Source organism: Bombus huntii, unplaced genomic scaffold (assembly GCF_024542735.1).
Source record: "Bombus huntii isolate Logan2020A unplaced genomic scaffold, iyBomHunt1.1 ctg00000052.1, whole genome shotgun sequence".
NCBI lineage: Eukaryota > Metazoa > Arthropoda > Insecta > Hymenoptera > Apidae > Bombus > Bombus huntii.
In genome coordinates this window covers 61,542-79,440 of record NW_026099316.1, presented here as the reverse complement: position 1 = coordinate 79,440, position 17,899 = coordinate 61,542, and the positions used below count along the sequence as shown (strand labels likewise).

At 49.2% G+C, this 17,899-nt stretch overlaps 2 protein-coding genes across 2 annotated transcripts; both read right to left on the bottom strand.

Moving 5' to 3' along the window:
• Positions 1-507: 507 nt before the first annotated feature.
• Positions 508-1,542, bottom strand: LOC126875658 (uncharacterized). Its single transcript, XM_050638546.1, has one exon. It carries the CDS (start codon positions 1,540-1,542, stop codon positions 508-510), a length of 1,035 nt encoding a protein of 344 aa, XP_050494503.1.
• An 87-nt stretch (positions 1,543-1,629) lies between these two features.
• Positions 1,630-6,042, bottom strand: LOC126875657 (uncharacterized). Its single transcript, XM_050638545.1, has 3 exons — positions 5,727-6,042; positions 4,920-5,615; positions 1,630-4,382 (listed from the first exon to the last, which is right to left on the bottom strand). Exons 1-3 carry the CDS (start codon positions 6,040-6,042, stop codon positions 1,630-1,632), a joined length of 3,765 nt encoding a protein of 1,254 aa, XP_050494502.1.
• Positions 6,043-17,899: the final 11,857 nt, after the last annotated feature.

Here is a 17,899-nt window from a genome sequence, read left to right as displayed (position 1 = left end):
AAGAAAGTTCGGTGTGGGTGTGCCCCTGTGCATAAAGAACGCGGATTCGTTGGTCCCACTTTCGTTAGGAAAAGTGAGGGTAACGAACCGCGGTGTCGATTGGTCATGCTGCACTACTGCTCGAAGGGATGAGTAGGGAGTCTTCTACCATCGTGGTGCGTAAATGACTGTGTGTATGAGAAAACCTAGCCTGTTTTATTACAGGGCTATTCGGGTTTTCCTAATGGGTGCATACCCGCTTTCTCCGCGTTTTAAAGGCGACTAATAAACCCAAGGACACCTCTAAAACCGACTGTGTTTCGAGCATATTTTGGCTTGCAATTCTTCAAGACAATCGGATTGAAGACATATGGCGAAACAATGCAGGGAAATGAAAGTTATGGTGGGTCCTTAGGTTTATTGAGGGTCGAAGTGCCGTTACGCAGGTCGGTTGTTGTCCGGTCGCGCGGGCTGGCGAGCAGATGTTTTAGGCGTCGTAACATCCTCCCCCCGTTGAGAGGGCACCGATCAAATTCTGGCTGTGGAGTCTGGTGTGTCGTTGGTGACCTCCTTCGCTCCGTGTGGGCGTTCGGCCTCGTCTGGATCTGGGTGGATGGGTAAGGGGACCAGTCTTTTGACGCCGCGGTCCAGGATGCTTGTTGCCGTCTGCACGGTAGCGGTCCGGATGATTCCGTCGGCTCCTGGATGGACCTTGATTACGCGGCCCAAAGGCCACTGCATAGAGGGCACGTTGTCCTCCCTGAGGATTACTACGGTGCCTTCATGAATGTTGTGTTTGCCCTTGTCCCATTTGCTGCGGCGGGTTAACTCGTTTAGGTATTCTCGATACCATCGGCTCCAGAAGTGCTGCTTAATCTGGTGAATGCGCTGCCAACTGGATAGCCGTCCTGATGGAACTGTCCTGAAATCACGCTCCCGTAAACTGGTTAGGGTATCACCGATTAGAAAATGACCGGGAGTGAGGACAGGGGGATCTTTCGGATCGGATGAGGTGGGAGTCAGTGGGCGTGAATTGAGAATGGCCTCAATTTCGATCACAAGGGTGTTGAGGTGTTCAAAGGTCAGGAGCTCCGTGCCGACCACGCGGATGAGATGGCGTTTGAACGATTTAACTGCGGCTTCCCATAAGCCGCCAAAATGTGGTGAGTTCGGAGGATTAAAACGCCATTGTATTTGTCGGTCGGCGAGAAAATTCTGTACCCTATCCTGGTGGTCGTCGGACTGCAATAGGGTCCGGAGTTCTTGCAGCTCCCGATTAGCCCCGACGAAATTGGTGCCGTTGTCGGTGAGGATCGTTGCGCAGTATCCTCGCCGCGAGATGAAACGGCGTAGCGCGGCCAAGAAGGCGTCGGTGGTTAGGTCGCTGACTAACTCTATGTGGACCGCCTTTGTCGCCAGACAAACGAATATGGCGGCGTACGTCTTGATTTTACGTCGGTTGCGGTCCCTCCTCTCCTTGATGTAGAATGGGCCGCAGTAGTCGATTCCGACGTTCCTGAACGGCCGCGATTCGGTAATACGCGCCTCTGGCAAATCACCCATCAAGTATTCCACTGGTGGAGGGTTGGCTCTGCAGCAGCGGACGCACCTTCTGAGAGTGCGCCATACCTGGCTACGGCCGTCGATCGGTCAAGAGCGCAGTCTCATCGCGTATAGGGTAGCTTGGGTCCCTGTGTGATGATTGTTCCGGTGCTCTTGTTCTATAATTAGCTCTGTCACCGGGGATTTCGGTAGGATGATCGGGTGTTTTTGGCTGAAGGGTATGGCGGAGTTGGTTAGTCGCCCTCCTACCCGGAGTAGCCCATCTTCGTCGAGGAAGGGGTTTAATGGCTGTAGTTTCCCTCCAACGTCCTCGCTTCGATTTTTTTGGAGGATCCGAATTTCAGGCGCGAAATGCTGGGATTGTAAGATTTTTATTAGCCTGTTGTGCGCTGCGGTCAGTTCGTCTGTGGTGAGATGGGCAGTTCGGTGTTGCTTATGTCTCCATCGAAGACACCGGGCGACGATTCTTATTAGTCTTGGCCAAGACGAGTAGCGATGGAGGAGAGTGTTGTCGTTAACACTCGTCCTCAGACAGATCGTCTTCTTTTGCTCCGGGAGGTCGACTACCGGTATCGGGCTCCAAACCGGCCAATAGCTTTCGCTTTGCAGGAGCCACCTTGGCCCGTTTTTCCAAATGGACGGACATAGGAATTCCTTGGGCGTATGGCCTCGGGAGATGAGATCCGCTGGATTATCGTCGGTAGGCACATGACGCCAGTCGGAGATATTGGTCTTGGTCTGTATCTCAGCGACTCGATTCGCCACAAATGTTTTCAAGGTGTGCGGCGAAGACCTGATCCAATGGAGTACGATGGTGGAGTCAGTCCAGTAGACTATCCGCGATATCTTGGTCGTCAGGGCCTGTTGTATTGACGAAATCAAGGACGTCAAAATAAGTGCCCCACTTAATTCGAGACGTGGTATGGAGAGCGATTTGAGCGGCGCTACCTTCGACCGCGCCGTGAGGAGTCGAGTCCAAATATTGTTCTTTCGGTCAGTCGTCCGCACGTAGACGCACGCCCCATATGCCCTTTCGCTAGCGTCACAGAATCCGTGGAGCTCAATTTTCGTTGCGGATTCTAGGATGGTCTTCCGAGGGAACCTTACCGCATTTAACAACGGCAATTGGGTGTGGTATTTGATCCATGCTGTGTGTACGTCTGACGGAAGGGATTCGTCCCAATCTACCTTCAATGTCCAGACTTGTTGCAAAATCATTTTTGCTCGAACGATTACCGGCGCGAGCAATCCTAGTGGATCATATATTTGTGCGATGACTGAGCTGATTGATCGCTTTGTGATTCGGGAAGTGTCACTGTTCGTCTTGACCGAATATAGTATGGTATCGTCGGCTGAATCCCAAAAGACGCCGAGTGTTTTTAACGTGGATGACTCACCGAGATGTAATTTCTGCTTGGTGTCTTCCTCAGGTAGCCCTCTCAGCAGATCCCGATCGTTTGAGGCCCATTTGCGGATATTTAGACCGGCTAGCTTAAGTAATCTCGTGAGATCATTCCTGATTGATAGGGCTTCGTCCTTCGTATCGGCTCCGGTCAACGCATCGTCGACATAGAAGTCTCGCCGTAGGATCTGCGCTGCTCTCGGAAATCGAGGTCCCTCGTCCTCTGCCAACTGTTTGAGACATCGGATGGCCAGATACGGGGCTGCGGATAGACCGAACGTTACGGTGTTGAGTCGGTAAGTTTCGATCTCTCCGTTGTCGGCACGCCACAGAATCTTTTGGTAGGGACGATCTTCTGGACGTAGGAGGAATTGGCGGTACATCTTCTCGATGTCGCCGGTAAGGACATATTGAAATGACCGGAATCTCAATAGGATGTTCCTCAGGTCTTCTTGTAATTTCGGACCCGTATGAAGGGCGTCGTTTAGAGACACTCCCGTGGTACTTGAAGCTGAGCCGTCGAACACAACCCGTAGCTTGGTGGTGTCGCTCGATTCCTTGGTCACGCCGTGATGTGGTAAATAATATCCGTGGTCGGTGGCGTGATCCGTGTTGATCTTTGTCATGTGACCCAAGTCTAAATATTCTTGAATCACAGCACTATACGCGGTTTCATATTGTTTGTCGCGTTGGAATCGGCGATGAAGAGAGGCGAGCCTGCTCATTGCAGTGGCCTTCGATGACCCTAGTGAGGAAAGCTTTTCGTTGAACGGTAATGCAACGATGTATCTGCCTTCCTTGGTTCGTCGGACATGGTTTCGGAAATGTTCTTCACATAGTCGTTCCGATTCCGAAAGATGAGTAGTGGCCTGTCCCTCGTCGATCTCCCAAAACCGTGCGAGGTCCTCTTGCAGAGCCGTTGTGGTTGCGTGGAACGTATTTATCGCGGTTTGGGACGTGGGACTCCCCCCGATTACCCAGCCGAAGCGTGTTTTTTGTAGACGTAGTTCAGGTTCGCCTGGTTGTGCCAGATTGACCTGCCCGATGCACAGCGACGCGAATGTTGATCCGGTACTAAGTAAAACATCGATCGGGGCTGGGCAATGGAATTGTGGATCGGCTAGATGAATATTTCTGGGTAATCCCAGACTCGAGGGATCGATGGGCTCGCTTGGTACGAGGATCGATATGGCCGGGATAACAAGAAATCTCAATGTCTTCTTGTACTCGCCGTCCGTCGACGTGATGGTGGCCGTGGTGTAACGTTTTGCCGTGGTGCTCAAATTGTCGAGGGCTCCGATCTGGATCGCACATCTCCTTTGCCTTATACCGAGGGAGTTCGCGAGCCTGTCGGTCATGAAGTTCATGCTCGACCCAGTGTCGAGTAAGGCTCGGGCTCGGATTGGTTGTGCCTGTTTGTTCAAAACCTTGATCTGTGCTGTGGCCAACAGATCATGATGCAGAGGGGTGTGGGGAGATGTGTTTGTTAGTCCGATCCCCCTTGCTGTCGTAGTCTCGGACAGTCAGTTTTGCCCCGGTTGGGACTTGGATGAAGAGGTTGGGGTGGTGTTCCGGATCCGGGCTGAGCGTGACTCGTACGAGGAATGCTCTTTCGTACCTCTTGGAACCGAAGATGTATGCTTCCGTGAAGTATCGGATGTTCGCCTCGATTTGTGGGACGACCGCGACTTCGATGATCCCGATGGGGATTGTTCGGTGGAGGCTCGCTTGTGTGATGAACGACTGCCCGACGATCGACCGCTCGGTGCGCGACTGCCCGACGACCGACCGCTCGATGCGCGACTGTCCGACGACCGACTGCTCGGCGACCAACCGCTTGCCGACCGACCGCTCGACGATCGACCGCTCGACGATCGACCGCTCGAAGATCGACCGCTCGACGACCATGAATCTACCTGGGTTTTTTCGCGGTGTAGATACGTATGGTGTCGGTGACCGCAGATACGACACGAACCCGATGTACACTGTGTCGGCGAATGTCCTGTGCCTAGGCAATTTATGCACAACGATGCCTTCTTCACGATTTGAAAACGTTTGGTCGCTGATTTGGCCTTGAATATTTTGCAGTGTCTGATCTCGTGATGTCCGTTGCAGGTCGGACACACCACCGTTCTGCTGGTTGTAGCAAGGGTTCGCCCATGCGGTATGGTTGTTCGCTGACTGCGGTGTTTGTGTGTTGACCCTTTTGATTCCTTCTCTTTAGAGAGGAATTGAGTCCCGTTCGCCCGTGTTTTGAGAAAGTCTATCAGATGCTGATAGGATGGCACCTTTTGGCGGGGCAGTGTGCGTTGCCATTTACGCAGGCTGGACGCGGGCAACTTCGACGCGATCAATTCGATCATCGCTATGTTTGAAGTGACGGGCTCCTTTAGATGTTCGAGCGCCTTTAGATTTACGCTGATGGTTTCCAACAAATCCTCTAGGGCCTCTGGAGTTTCCCTTTTGATTTCCGGATAATTACGCATCAGATTCCAATGGCGCATGCAGATTTGGAGGGGGCAATTGAACTTGTCCTTCAGTGTATCAAGCGCGATGGAATAGTTGGCCTCTGTGAGTTCTAATGACTGGATACTCTGTGCGGCCCGTCCAGTTATAGATGAGCGTAGATGCTGGAACTTTTGGACATTCGTCAAACCTTCGTTAAGGTCCACTATGGATGTGAACGTGTCGTAGAAATAGGTTCAATTCTCGAGGGCACCGTCGAATTGGGGCACGCGGACCTCTGGAACGGTGGTCGGCTCTGGTTTCCGGCACGTCTCACCTCTTGTTGTAGTCGACGGGGTTGTTGCTGATATTTGCTCAAAGAGCTCTCGGAACCGCATGTCAAGCTCCCGATGCTCTTGCGATAACGAATCTACCCGCGCATCTTCCCCCTCATCTACCACACCTAACTCTTCTTGAACCTCGAGTATCCTCCTCCAAAGCTCATCGAACGAGCTGCGGCAAGATGCTAGGAAGATTCTGTTTGCCTTCCCAGACGCTTCGTACTCATCGAGTTCGCGCCTTATGGTTGCAAGTCGACGGGCTAGGACGCCTCGTCTCCGCCGTAACGTGCTGATTGATTCAGCTTGGGCCATGTTTGATTTTGATAATGAACGCCCTTACCTTGATCAAATGGACGTTGATCTGGGATTCTGTTGCTAATCGTTACGATGCGGCGTGGGCTCGTGTAGATGCTGCGCGACGGAGGTGCTTCTCTCCGATGGCGGTTCCCTTGCTCAGTTGACTAAGTGGTTGGAACTTGGATCTCACGCGACACTGTATAGTCACTGGTCAGTGCACTTTTTGGTGGCACGAGATCCGGCTCGAAGGACCATGTAAATTCGACCAATCGCGGGGAGACGTACTCGCGAGGAGAGACGTCAACGGGGGTCGTAAATCCCCGTTACGATTATAACAATCGACACCACGAATTGATCGACCCCCTGATTTCCTTTGAGATAATGAGGGGTGATTGAGTTGGTATAACACTGGGATTCACAGTATTATAAAGTATATATTTCCAAGCACTTAGTTACAAAAGATTTGCGTGAAGAATGCGACTCTCGCGCTATGTGCAGACTGCCGCGTTAGGCGTTAGTTGGTAGACCGTCGCGTTAGGCGTTAGTTGGGAGACCGTCGCGTTAGGCGTTAGTTGGGAGACTGTCGCGTTAGGCGTTAGCTGGTAGACCGTTTGTCGCTCTTTTGTTTAATACGGAAGAAAGTTCGGTGTGGGTGTGCCCCTGTGCATAAAGAACGCGGATTCGTTGGTCCCACTTTCGTTAGGAAAAGTGAGGGTAACGAACCGCGGTGTCGATTGGTCATGCTGCACTACTGCTCGAAGGGATGAGTAGGGAGTCTTCTACCATCGTGGTGCGTAAATGACTGTGTGTATGAGAAAACCTAGCCTGTTTTATTACAGGGCTATTCGGGTTTTCCTAATGGGTGCATACCCGCTTTCTCCGTGTTTTAAAGGCGACTAATGAACCCAAGGACACCTCTAAAACCGACTGTGTTTCGAGCATATTTTGGCTTGCAATTCTTCAAGACAATCGGATTGAAGACATATGGCGAAACAATGCAGGGAAATGAAAGTTATGGTGGGTCCTTAGGTTTATTGAGGGTCGAAGTGCCGTTACGCAGGTCGGTTGTTGTCCGGTCGCGCGGGCTGGCGAGCAGATGCTTTAGGCGTCGTAACATTCCTAAATTCCAATTAATAAGTAAAAACCGGAACGACCAAAATTCCCTGGACCGCGTAATCCGCATGAAAATACAAATTCAGCGTCGAATTCGAAGAGATAGATGAAAGAGGGATTCGATGGTAGAGCAAATCGGACGAACGGTTTGTAACACGAGACATTAATAAAGTTGGTGGAGCCGCGGAAAGCGGATGGAAATGGAAATTTTCCGATTTTAATATCGGCGAATGCATCGGGACGCGAGAAGAAAGATCAAAAGGTTGACTGTTGATTAATTTGAGCGGCACGCGAGCCACGAGCCCCGAGCCCCGAGCGTCGCGATGCTCGCGTGCGCCGAAGCTACTGCGATCGAGCGAGCGTCGTAACCTCGGTAAATAACCCGTCGTATAATATTACGTACACTGATCAACGATTCGGAAAGGGAGTTTCGCTAACCGGGGCATCGCCCCACCGTCGTGCGAAAATAAACTAATTAGCCTTTGGGGACGTCGAGGCATGCCCCTCGACGCCCCAGCGGATTTCAAGTCGTCGATTTTACAGCTAGCTGCTGTTACGTTCGAACCGTTTGTAAACCAGTGACGCGCAATTTGGGATAGCGATTGCGATCGAAATCCGACCCCTCTCGAGAATCCTACGGAAAGAGAATTTCTATCGCAGTGGTTGGTCTGGCCGATCCAAGTTTCGGCGCGCGTTGTCGCGATGCCCAATCGCTGCGTTGCCGATCGTCGTTGCCATTGGAACGCGCGGCGAGCGAACAGCCGTGAGTTTGCTCTGTACACTCAAGGCCTGAACTTAAAGGCTTAACGACCTGTTTGCCGTTGCAGCTCGGCAGAAACGAATCTTCGGCGTTCGCCCGAGCTAAACCAGCGAATATTCGAGCGGCCTGCCTCGGAACGGTCGCTGAATTTCTGCTGAAAAATTAATCAACGCGGAACGTAGATCGCCAGTGATAAACACGTGAAAAACCATGCGCTGATGATGGGGGGGGGGGAAGAACGGCAACGGCAACGTTGTTGCCAAACGAATGTAATGAACGGGCAAATACGCGTTTGTTTGCAAATACCCTACGGCGAGCAAATAACGTTACGCGAAACACGCGGCCCGGTTTCATCCTGTGTCGTCCTTTTATACACACGCGTGAAAAATTTCGCGGAAATTCGCACTGGCGACGCAGAATCGGTGCGCGGAAGAAATCTGGCCGACTCCTGTTAATAAATTTATTTCTTACAAAATTTACCCGTGGACCGCGCTATCCTGCCGCCCGTGTTTCCATCTCTTCGCCAGGAATTTGGCAACAGAGTTTGCGAAAAGTTACGGGCGCCGACTGGAGAGAACGGCGAGACCGGTTTTTCTAAAATAAAACGATCCTGCGAAATAGACGCGACGAGTGCCACGGTCAGTCTTGGAAACTCGAGTCTCCGCGAAAACTCCTTCCGCTTCTGGCTATACGTACAAGTATATCAACGCGCGCCTTGCAACGCGTCTCGTGCCGTTTTTCTCCTATTCTGCTTGCACGTTTCTCAAAGAGAATACCTAATACCAAGGTGGCCTTCGCTTTACGCGTCTGTGCGATTCCAGCGATGGAAAAAACGTCACGCTGTTCAGCAAACCAGCGTGCAAGCAACGACAATACGTATACGACGTTGCATAAATCAACGAATGTTCGCGTATAGAAACTTGTAAAAAAAATCCACTGTCGAAAAATAGAAAAATTCGTACTCGTGCAAAGATCAGCGGGAAACGAAACGATTTTCGACTCGTAACCAAGCATTATAGTCATAGGAATGTAACGAAACGGCGCGCAAACAACCGACGCGAAACCATCGTGACGCAAAAGCATTTCGCGACAGGGAGCGCGGGTCCGACCGTAGCGAAAAACCAGCAGCCAGCCCGCTGTCGTTTCACCCAATGGGGGATTGTATCGATATGTCGAGACAGCGTCGCTGAAACCTGCTGATGGCAGAGAGCCAACGATAAGGGCCGCCATCTATCGACCGTAAGAGCCTCCTTTTGTATTAACGACGCTGTTCCGACTGTAATTGAGAGCCTCTGTACTCCGGCCCAACGTCGCCAGGTTATTAAATCCCGGGATATAAATTAGTTAATATTATCCACGCGCCGCTAGCTCGCACTCTTTTCTTCGCCAGAGAAATGGATTTTCCGCTAAACTTAAATTGCTTAGCGATCGCCGGATGTGAAAGTTTTATCGAGTTCGTCGATAAAGAGCTTTCGCGTACAACCGACCCGATCAACGTACCATCGACACGCGACAACTGCCAACGATTTACGACGGTTACGATGGTATTACCTTTTCTTCACGATACTTTTCTTTTTCTTTCTCTTCTTCCGCCGTATTTGAGTTGATCACTATGGTTGGTCGCTTTACGTCATCGTGTACGAGGGACACGCCGAATAAAGTTTGTGGAAAATCATTACTCCACGGATCCTTTTCATCGAGTGTTCCAAGATAGCCGTTAGTGGAATTTTCGACCTCGTTTAAGACCCATCAACGAGCTGAAATCTGCTCGCCAACTTTACTCGGAATTCAATGCTTTTCAATTACAAAGATTTTCCGGTTAACCGTTCCTTAATTAAACATGTAACTATACCGAAACGTTTAAATTACTTTTTGGACCTGGTATACAGGTCAAAGCTACTCCAGTTTACTCTGCTTTTTTCAGATCGTCCCTTTCAATTTCGCTGCGCGGAACGTCGGGAAAGGAACTCGAATACGAACGACACGAATAATTTGATAGAAAATCATCGTCGAAGCGAATTCGAAGCAAATTCGAAGCAAATTCGAAGCAAATTCGGGCCGAACGAATTCTCGCCTCGATTCGAAGCCAATATGCTTGTCCTTAAATTGGCTGTCCTCCTCGGCAGGATACCTACGAAATCGCAAATACGAGACCGACGATTCGTAGGAAAATCTGTGTGACCGCCGATAATAAAATCTCCTATAATCGACGTTGGCCTGCTTACGTCAATCTGCTCGTGGCAGGTGTCCGACGATACAGGCTCAACGCGACATCAACCTCTTCGTTATAATCCGTACAAGCTTGGTCTCGTGTAACGGTAACGTTAGTCGTGTAATAGATACTTTCGATGTCGGCGTCGAAATCATTTCCCAATATATTTCCTGCGAAATTGCTTCGTAATTTCGTAGTAACACACCGACTGGCTATGTGCCACGTCACCGACTCGCCTACACCTTGCTATCTCTCCCTTAACGACAATTTTATTGAACCGAGCGATCGACCCAGCTCGCCCGGTAAATACCTTCGCTCCTCTGGACACACCGACGATAATTGACCCAGTTCGATATCTTTGTAAACCGACGCCAGGCGTTTCTTGCCTCGTAAAGACGAATCTTTCGAACGGTGTCATTCGCGTTCAATTCGTTTTTCTAGCGAGGGGTCTCGAATCTTTAAACGACGAGAAACCTAATCACTTTCAGACAACTTTCGTTTAAAGACGAAAGAACGTAAAGAACTGGGTTCGGCCTTCTCCCATCTGCGTATCTTTCGGGGAGTCGATTGCGATGGTCATCTCCTTTGTCGGCAAGTGCTAGATCCGTCTCATCTCCTTCTTCCGTCGAATATTAGCGCCGCTACGAACGCATAAGCCGAAAAATCTTGCCACCGTATTACGCCGAAATATTAGACGATGTTCATTCGCAAGCGATAAAGCTTCGCTACTGTTCGCGATCGGCGCTGCTCTACTACGAAATATCAAATTTATCGCGTAGCCGCGTACACGGGAGAAGGAAAGAGATCGCAAGGGCGGTATTTACCCAATGCGAGAGACAGGCTACGAAAGACGAGCACGAGCGACTACAAAGTTCAATCGGGCTCGATGAAGCTTAACTTGCTCCGCGGAGAGCGGCCATTTGGAATTCGAGTGGCGTGTACGGTGTGCTCGGAGCGTTAACGAGTTCGATCGTCATCGTAAATAAGCAACCAGCGGTCCGAAAAATCTCGCCACGGTCAAGAAGACTTAAGAAGCCGTTCGCGGAAGATGGACGGCGCCACCCGCTACTTCTCGGCCGGAAATTACAGGTGACTTAGCGCGGTCTCTCTGCCCTCGCTTCTCTCGACAGACAGAGAGAAGAGGGCGCGGGCGCATCGTAAAATCCAAGCGAAGAGAAAGAAAGAGAGAGAGAGAGAGGCGTCGCTCGTCGAAAAACTCAGATGCGATCTTTCGCGAGTTCGTCGACAGTTTCTGCCTCGCTGTTACGTTTCTACCGCCCCCGCTGTATTTCGAAACGGATGGGGGGCGCGATTCCGTCTGTCGGCTCTCTTCCTGCACGCTTCGTTGTGCACCGTCGCGCGTATCTAGACGCTGGAAACGAGAATTATGAAAATTTCGTGGAGCAGTTGCGCCAACTCTTCTCGTTTCTCGCCATTGAAATCGCAGGTGTCAGGTCGCGCGATCGATACAACCCCCGTTAAAGGATCGAAACGATGTTCGTTTGCGATTCTAGGCAAAATCGTTTCCTATTTAGCGTGAAAGTTCCAATTGTTTCTCTCGTCTAGTTAGCGCGCAAGCTTCTTCTCCTTTCCTTTCACTCGTTAGAAGCGAAATAGTTCAGAGATCCTCGCAGCGTTTCAAACATCCCGATGACTCTCTTCGTTCCATTGTCTTCGTCCAGTTGTCTTCGAAACGTTAATTTATTCGTTCGTTCTCCTCGTTGGCGTAAGCGCAAACGCGCTCGATCGGTTACCTCTATTTTCGTTTTTTTCTCTGGGTAGCGCGTCGAGCGAAAAGCGGGTGTGAGTGGCTTGACGGCTCGAGAGAGTGCGATCGAGGATTCCCGATGTTCTTCTCTGACGGATCGTCGATATACGTAGAACGCGACGAGGTCCAACTCGATTTCGCGTCGCGCGTTTCAGAGGATATCAGCCCTTTTCTCTCGCGATCCAGCAAGAAACGACGAGCCGAGCGAAGGAGGAGGAGTCAACCTCGACTGCGGTATCTGCGCCGACGACGCGATCCGAACGTAGCGATTGGAAGGTCGCTTTAAGCGTTAATTTGGCGATCTCGCGATCGATCGAGATCGGTGTCGGGATCGGCGTAATACGCGCGTACGATCCCATATTACGAGCGAAAGACGATTAAAAGACTTCGCGCTCGTAACCGTAACACTGTCCGGGCATGGTTGTCCTTGGGTTTACGACGCCTGTCGCTCGAGATCCCATTGTCTCGAATCGATTATCCAACACTTTGCACCTGCTCCGATTAGTGCAACGTCGAGGAACAAAACAATGCAAGAACGATAAAACATAGGATATACATTAAATGATAAGGGATCGGGGCTTTGGCGCTACTTTGGCGGGGCTACTTTGGCGGCTTAAAAGAGACGAATACGTGGAATACGTCGATCGATCTCTCGTATCGAGGATACGGACTGGCGAACGTAAGACGGATCAAGTTTCGAGCAACGTTTCGAAAGGGCGAATAAATTGGAATTAACGCGGCTCGCTATAGGGCGAGTATACGGAAACCACGGGCTGCGATAATGTAACCCGCGGGATAAAGGCTTCCGCGTACGACTCGACGTACAATTGCCCTTTACAGTGTTCGCAGTGGAAAACGATCTGCGCACAGATCGGGGTGCGGCTTAATGCCAATTCACGGACAAAGGGTGACCGCGGACGAAAAAGAGAGCCACGGGATTCTTGGAGCGAGCGAGTAAAGTGAGAACGGCCGGCTGCGCCGTTTCTTTCGACGTTGCTCTCTCGATTCGGAGATAACAGCGCTGTGTGCCGCCGGACGATTAATAACCGACTCGAGATCTAGATACGAATAAGTATAAAAAGGTTGGATCTTGGTTTCGTCGTTCTTACGACCATATAACGCTTCGTAGGACGTGACGATGTGAAACGAAGAATCCCTTCAGAATGGAAAATGCCGCGACACGGACCGACGCGAAGGCCGACTTTGATACAAAGCCGAAGGTACTTGACTCCAACGACGTCGAGTATCGCTCAAGGGAGATCGGTCATGAAGTAAGGGAAAGAGGAGCACTCGTACGATCCTCGTCCCCCGTGCGATTAAATATCGCAGGGGTGCGGTCGATGGAGATCGTAAGAAGATTCGCGATAAAGCGATCGAAGCAGGCTTACGCCTGTAATCTTTGGAGGTACGTTAATATCGCGACTAAACGTCGTAACCTACGAAATCCGGAGAAGAGGGTCGCAGTTATTAATCGGGCAGCGATAATCGCCGGCTCCACGATATCCAACGAATTCATCCGCCCCCTCGTCCGTCGATACTCCGTCGTTCTTCGATCGTCGTTCTTAATTGCGCGTCTCAGGGGGACGAGAGCAACGCGTATCGCCACCACGCGTCGATCGACGAGGTATCGATTCGCTTCCGCGACCAGCGTCAAAGGCCGGGCCGACGAAACAACGTTATGCCACGCGTCGAGATTCGCGTTGCTCGGCGTCTTTCTCCGTGGGTCACGAAACCAAAAGGGAGGAAAAACACGAGGGATCCGTGAAAAGGCGTCGTTGTTCGATCAGCGTGTGTCCAACGATAAGCGAAGCGACGAGGACGCGACCTAACACCAACACGGGCAATTCCTTTTCCTCGGGTTTCTCGTTTTCTGGATGGACGATCCGGTCCGTAGTTTTTGATTCTCTACAGAGGAGTATACAAGTACTTGATTTGCAAAATGATTAGTTTAAAAGATATCTTAAATTTAACTTTTTTTTATTTTATTTTATTTTATTTCTTTTATTCCTTTTTTTATTTTATTTTACTTTTTATTCTATTTTTTTTATTATGTACCTTGCAATTCGTACAGCTGAACATTAAATTTAGTATTGTAGGACTTGTGTGAATGAGGAGGAAGGATAAGAGAGAGTTAACAAGTTTTTATGCTTTCATTAGTTTTTATTCACCTACAGTCTTGACTAAGAATATACAATTCAGTACTAATATATATAGAAAAATACAAATATCCACATAAAACTGTACATACAATCATACATACGAAACCATACATACAAAACCAGACATACAAAACCAAACTTGACTAAGAATATACAATTCAGTAGTAATATATATAAAAAAAAATACAAATATCCACATAAAACTGTACATACAACCATACATACAAAACCATACATACAAGAATTATTATACTTAGAAAAAAAGTGTCTGGCAATAGTAGCGATTATTCGGGATCGAGGTATCCCAACTCCAGCCAGTATGCTGCCATATCTCTTGCGGATTCTCCCGGCTCTCGGTCCAGCAGCAACCTTGCAGTTATTGCTTCTCCTGGAGAAGGATCGATGTTGACTAGGCTCCCTGTCCGTCTCAACATGGTGAATTGGGCCACTCGATGTCTCTTCCCTTGGATCGGTTGTTCTCGTACACCTGGCAGAACGATTTTTCTAGCCCACGGTGCCATTTTTGCCAAATTACGGGGCAGCAGCCGTATTGAATCGAGACATTGCTCGCTCTCTAACCCCCAATCGATTAGAAAGACGATGTAGCCAGTCATGGTCCTTTGTAAAAGGATGGCTCTTTCCCAAGCGCTAGATTCCTTAAAATCTACTAGCACGGCGACTAGCATGCCTGTTCTTAAACTTTTCGCCTTCGGCAAGTACTCCACGGGATGTTCCATCATCTTCAAATTGAGTGTTTGGGTTATCTTCGGCCATCCAGCCAAACGAACCCACATGGTGGTAAGTGACTCGACTCGAACCACCCGGACGGGAACTCCTTCTCGGAACCGATCGTTTGTCTTTTGTAAAATCTCCATGGTATACTAGATTTGGAAAAAATTTCGAATGTTAATGTTCGACTATACTGATCTGCCTAGTTTACGTGTCTATGTCGGATGGTGCTGGCTCCGCCGGGAATCGGACCCCCCTTTATATACCAGCAGCACCGACCTTGGAGAGGACCCCCTTTATATATCAGCTGCACCGACCTTAGAGAGGACCCCTTTAAATATCAGCAGCACCGACCTTGGAGAGAACCCCCTTTATATATCAGCTGCACCGACCTTAGAGAGGACCCCTTTAAATATCAGCAGCACCGACCTTGGAGAGGTACTCGGTCACCGTTTAAGCTAAACGCACGTTTTCGTTTGTCTTTTTTCACGCTTTTCTTGTCCTCGCAATATTTTATAACAGTGTTATCAATACATACAGGCAAAATATATAGTCTATTTTTGATACACAAGTGTCAGATATCAATTATTGCTTTCCGTTAAAATAAATATATCATTATTAGATGCTCTTTTTAATATTCCGATCCGCATCCTTACAATATTTTACAATTTTTAACCTAAAAATGTCGCTAGAAAATAGAAAACGAAAAACAATTTGAAAAGCACTAGCTCGCTTGAATGTGAAAATTGTGACGTGGGTGTATGTGCTTTGCCCTGCTTTAAAATATATCACACTCAATTGTATTATTAATAATTAAAGTAAATTATTAAAGTTCACGTATATGTATCGTACCTTTAAGAAAAATTAACATTTAATTATCCAATGTGCTTGCGTAGAGAACAGCATTATCCGCCACATATTGCGGTGCAGTATCGTTTACGCGTAGTTCGCGTCAAACCCTGCCCTACGAAGGAACGTCCCCGCACAAAATTCAATCGTACCTAAGACGTTAAACCGATCCTTTGCAAGTTTTCTTCAAAGAGATACGCTATACGAGTTGTTTGATTGATATCCGAAAAGTTTCTTTCTGTTTATGAGGAAATAATAGACGCACAATGTTATTTGCTTTATATCGTTTTGTCGCATTACGTACGATCCATTTTGTTCTATTGAGATAAACACCGAGACATTTCACAGACTTGGTTTCACGTTTGTACGGAGGTGCTTTATTGTAAAAACGACGTTTGCGAAAAAAGACATTTTTCGGACAACCTAATATATTTCATACGATGCTGTTGCCAAGAAATATTTATTAACGAAATGCTAAAAACTGTTATTTGCAAACAAATACTAGGGGAAATTGTTTTATCCGCTTTTACACGCAGAAGAATTTTACTGCTCAATAATATTGCTATTGGAACGAACGAGCCGTTTCGCTAACATCGGAACGAAGTAGAAACGAATCGGTACTTATCAAGGAGAAAACCTTGTCCAGCGTGGGGAAAAGTTTAAGGACCGATGTCCCTCGATCCACGCTGGAGACGGCCGATGAAACAAGGCGAATTAGCGGGAGATCGGGAGCAGAAGGCAGAACGGGCGGAATAGAAAAGGAATGGATACGGCAAGCTTCGGCCGTGCGATTTCGTATCACGTAGCGTTATCCCCTCGTAAAGTTGGCCACTCGTGCCACTAGCAGAAACTGTATGGCGGGCTCCGAGAGGATTTTAATCGCGCGACGGTCGAACGTATCGGTGAAATTACTGGAGAGCCCCGTCGACGTGCCTTTCGTTCCTGTCTGCCCCACGGCTCGGCTGCCACGGATCTAACAGATTGACCGGATCCAACGTGCCGGGTTACGAAACTTCGAAACTGGCTAGAATCGACTGCTAAGTTAATTGCCGGTCGCTCCCTCGCACCTACTCGTCTATCAGGCGACTCCAACTAGTAACCAACGAGGAAACCGCTGATGTCAGGCGTAAATTCAGCTGAAAATCCGTAGCGTGGAACGATGAAAGAGGCCGCACGGAAGAAAATAGCCTGGCGATCAAAAGGCTGGAACGTGCTTTCAGACCCGAACGCTTAGCTGCGCCGCCCCGCACCGAGATCCACTTTGACTTTCGCCCTTTGTTGCGAATATGACAGCCCGTTCGCGCTTTACCCTCGACGATCGACGCCGACCACGCTTCTGCCGCCTGTTATTTCCCAACCGTCCACCGTTTTGCTCCCCTTCTTTTTCATTTTCTTCTTTCCGCTCTTCTCCTTTTATCCTCTTTTCCCTTCTTCTCTCGCCGAAGCGCCGCGTTTGCTGTCGAGTTCGGCTACGATTGGCAAACACAAATCTTACGTGGACGCGCGATACGCGCGTTCCACGCATTTCAAATTTCACGACGTAACGTACTCGACGACTCAACGTAACGTGGAAAACGCGACAAGATGTTCGAATTTGGAATTATGCGAGCGCGCTGGGTCGATCGGCATGCCATCCGCCAAACGCGCGGCAAATAAATCTGTCGGTGTAATTTTAACGAGCCGCGATACCGCTCGAGGATTATACGGGTAATTTAAATTCCGCTCGCTCGATCGACGCGACTGATGGAACGACGATGAGCCGGCTGAGCCGAGATGAAATGATAAATTAGCGAATGAAACAGCCAAGTATAATGGAATGCCCGGTTAAATATAGAGCGTTTTAAACCGATTAACAGATAACTGCAAATTAGATCGTCCATTAACGCGGTTCGTCCACGTTCGAGCGGCATCGTTCGAGAATCAGTCGGAGAATTAGTCCGAGAATTAGTCAGAATACCCTCCGATCGATCGTTTTCCCCCCCGAAATCTGGCATTCAATCTGTTTCGATTCGCCATTCGCGCGATCCGAATTTAAGTTTCACGATTGTGAATACGAACGAGCCGTGCGTACCACTGACTATCGCACGATCGCTGTGGCAAAACGCTGGCGTACAATTAGCGCTATTTGCCGTTACGTGAAATATATTGTAAACGTTATTGCTCGCGCGTGGAAACTCGCTACTTCGCGCAGCCAGTCGAACTGTTCGATATTTATAGTTAGTCGACAAATACCGCGTACCTATCGTCGAGATTCTACGCAAGCATTGCGCGCGATAGAAACC

Bases quoted from the DNA above. Each gene is read 5' to 3' on its own strand.
- LOC126875658 (XM_050638546.1), bottom strand. From the start codon at position 1,542: ATGGGTGATTTGCCAGAGGCGCGTATTACCGAATCGCGGCCGTTCAGG.
- LOC126875657 (XM_050638545.1), bottom strand. From the start codon at position 6,042: ATGGCCCAAGCTGAATCAATCAGCACGTTACGGCGGAGACGAGGCGTC. The intron at 5,616-5,726 runs GTGAGACGTGCC...TCACATCCATAG, and splicing joins CCCGTCGACTACAACAAGAG to TGGACCTTAACGAAGGTTTG. The intron at 4,383-4,919 runs GTTCGTGTCGTA...TGTTGGCCACAG, and splicing joins GCCGACACAGTGTACATCGG to CACAGATCAAGGTTTTGAAC.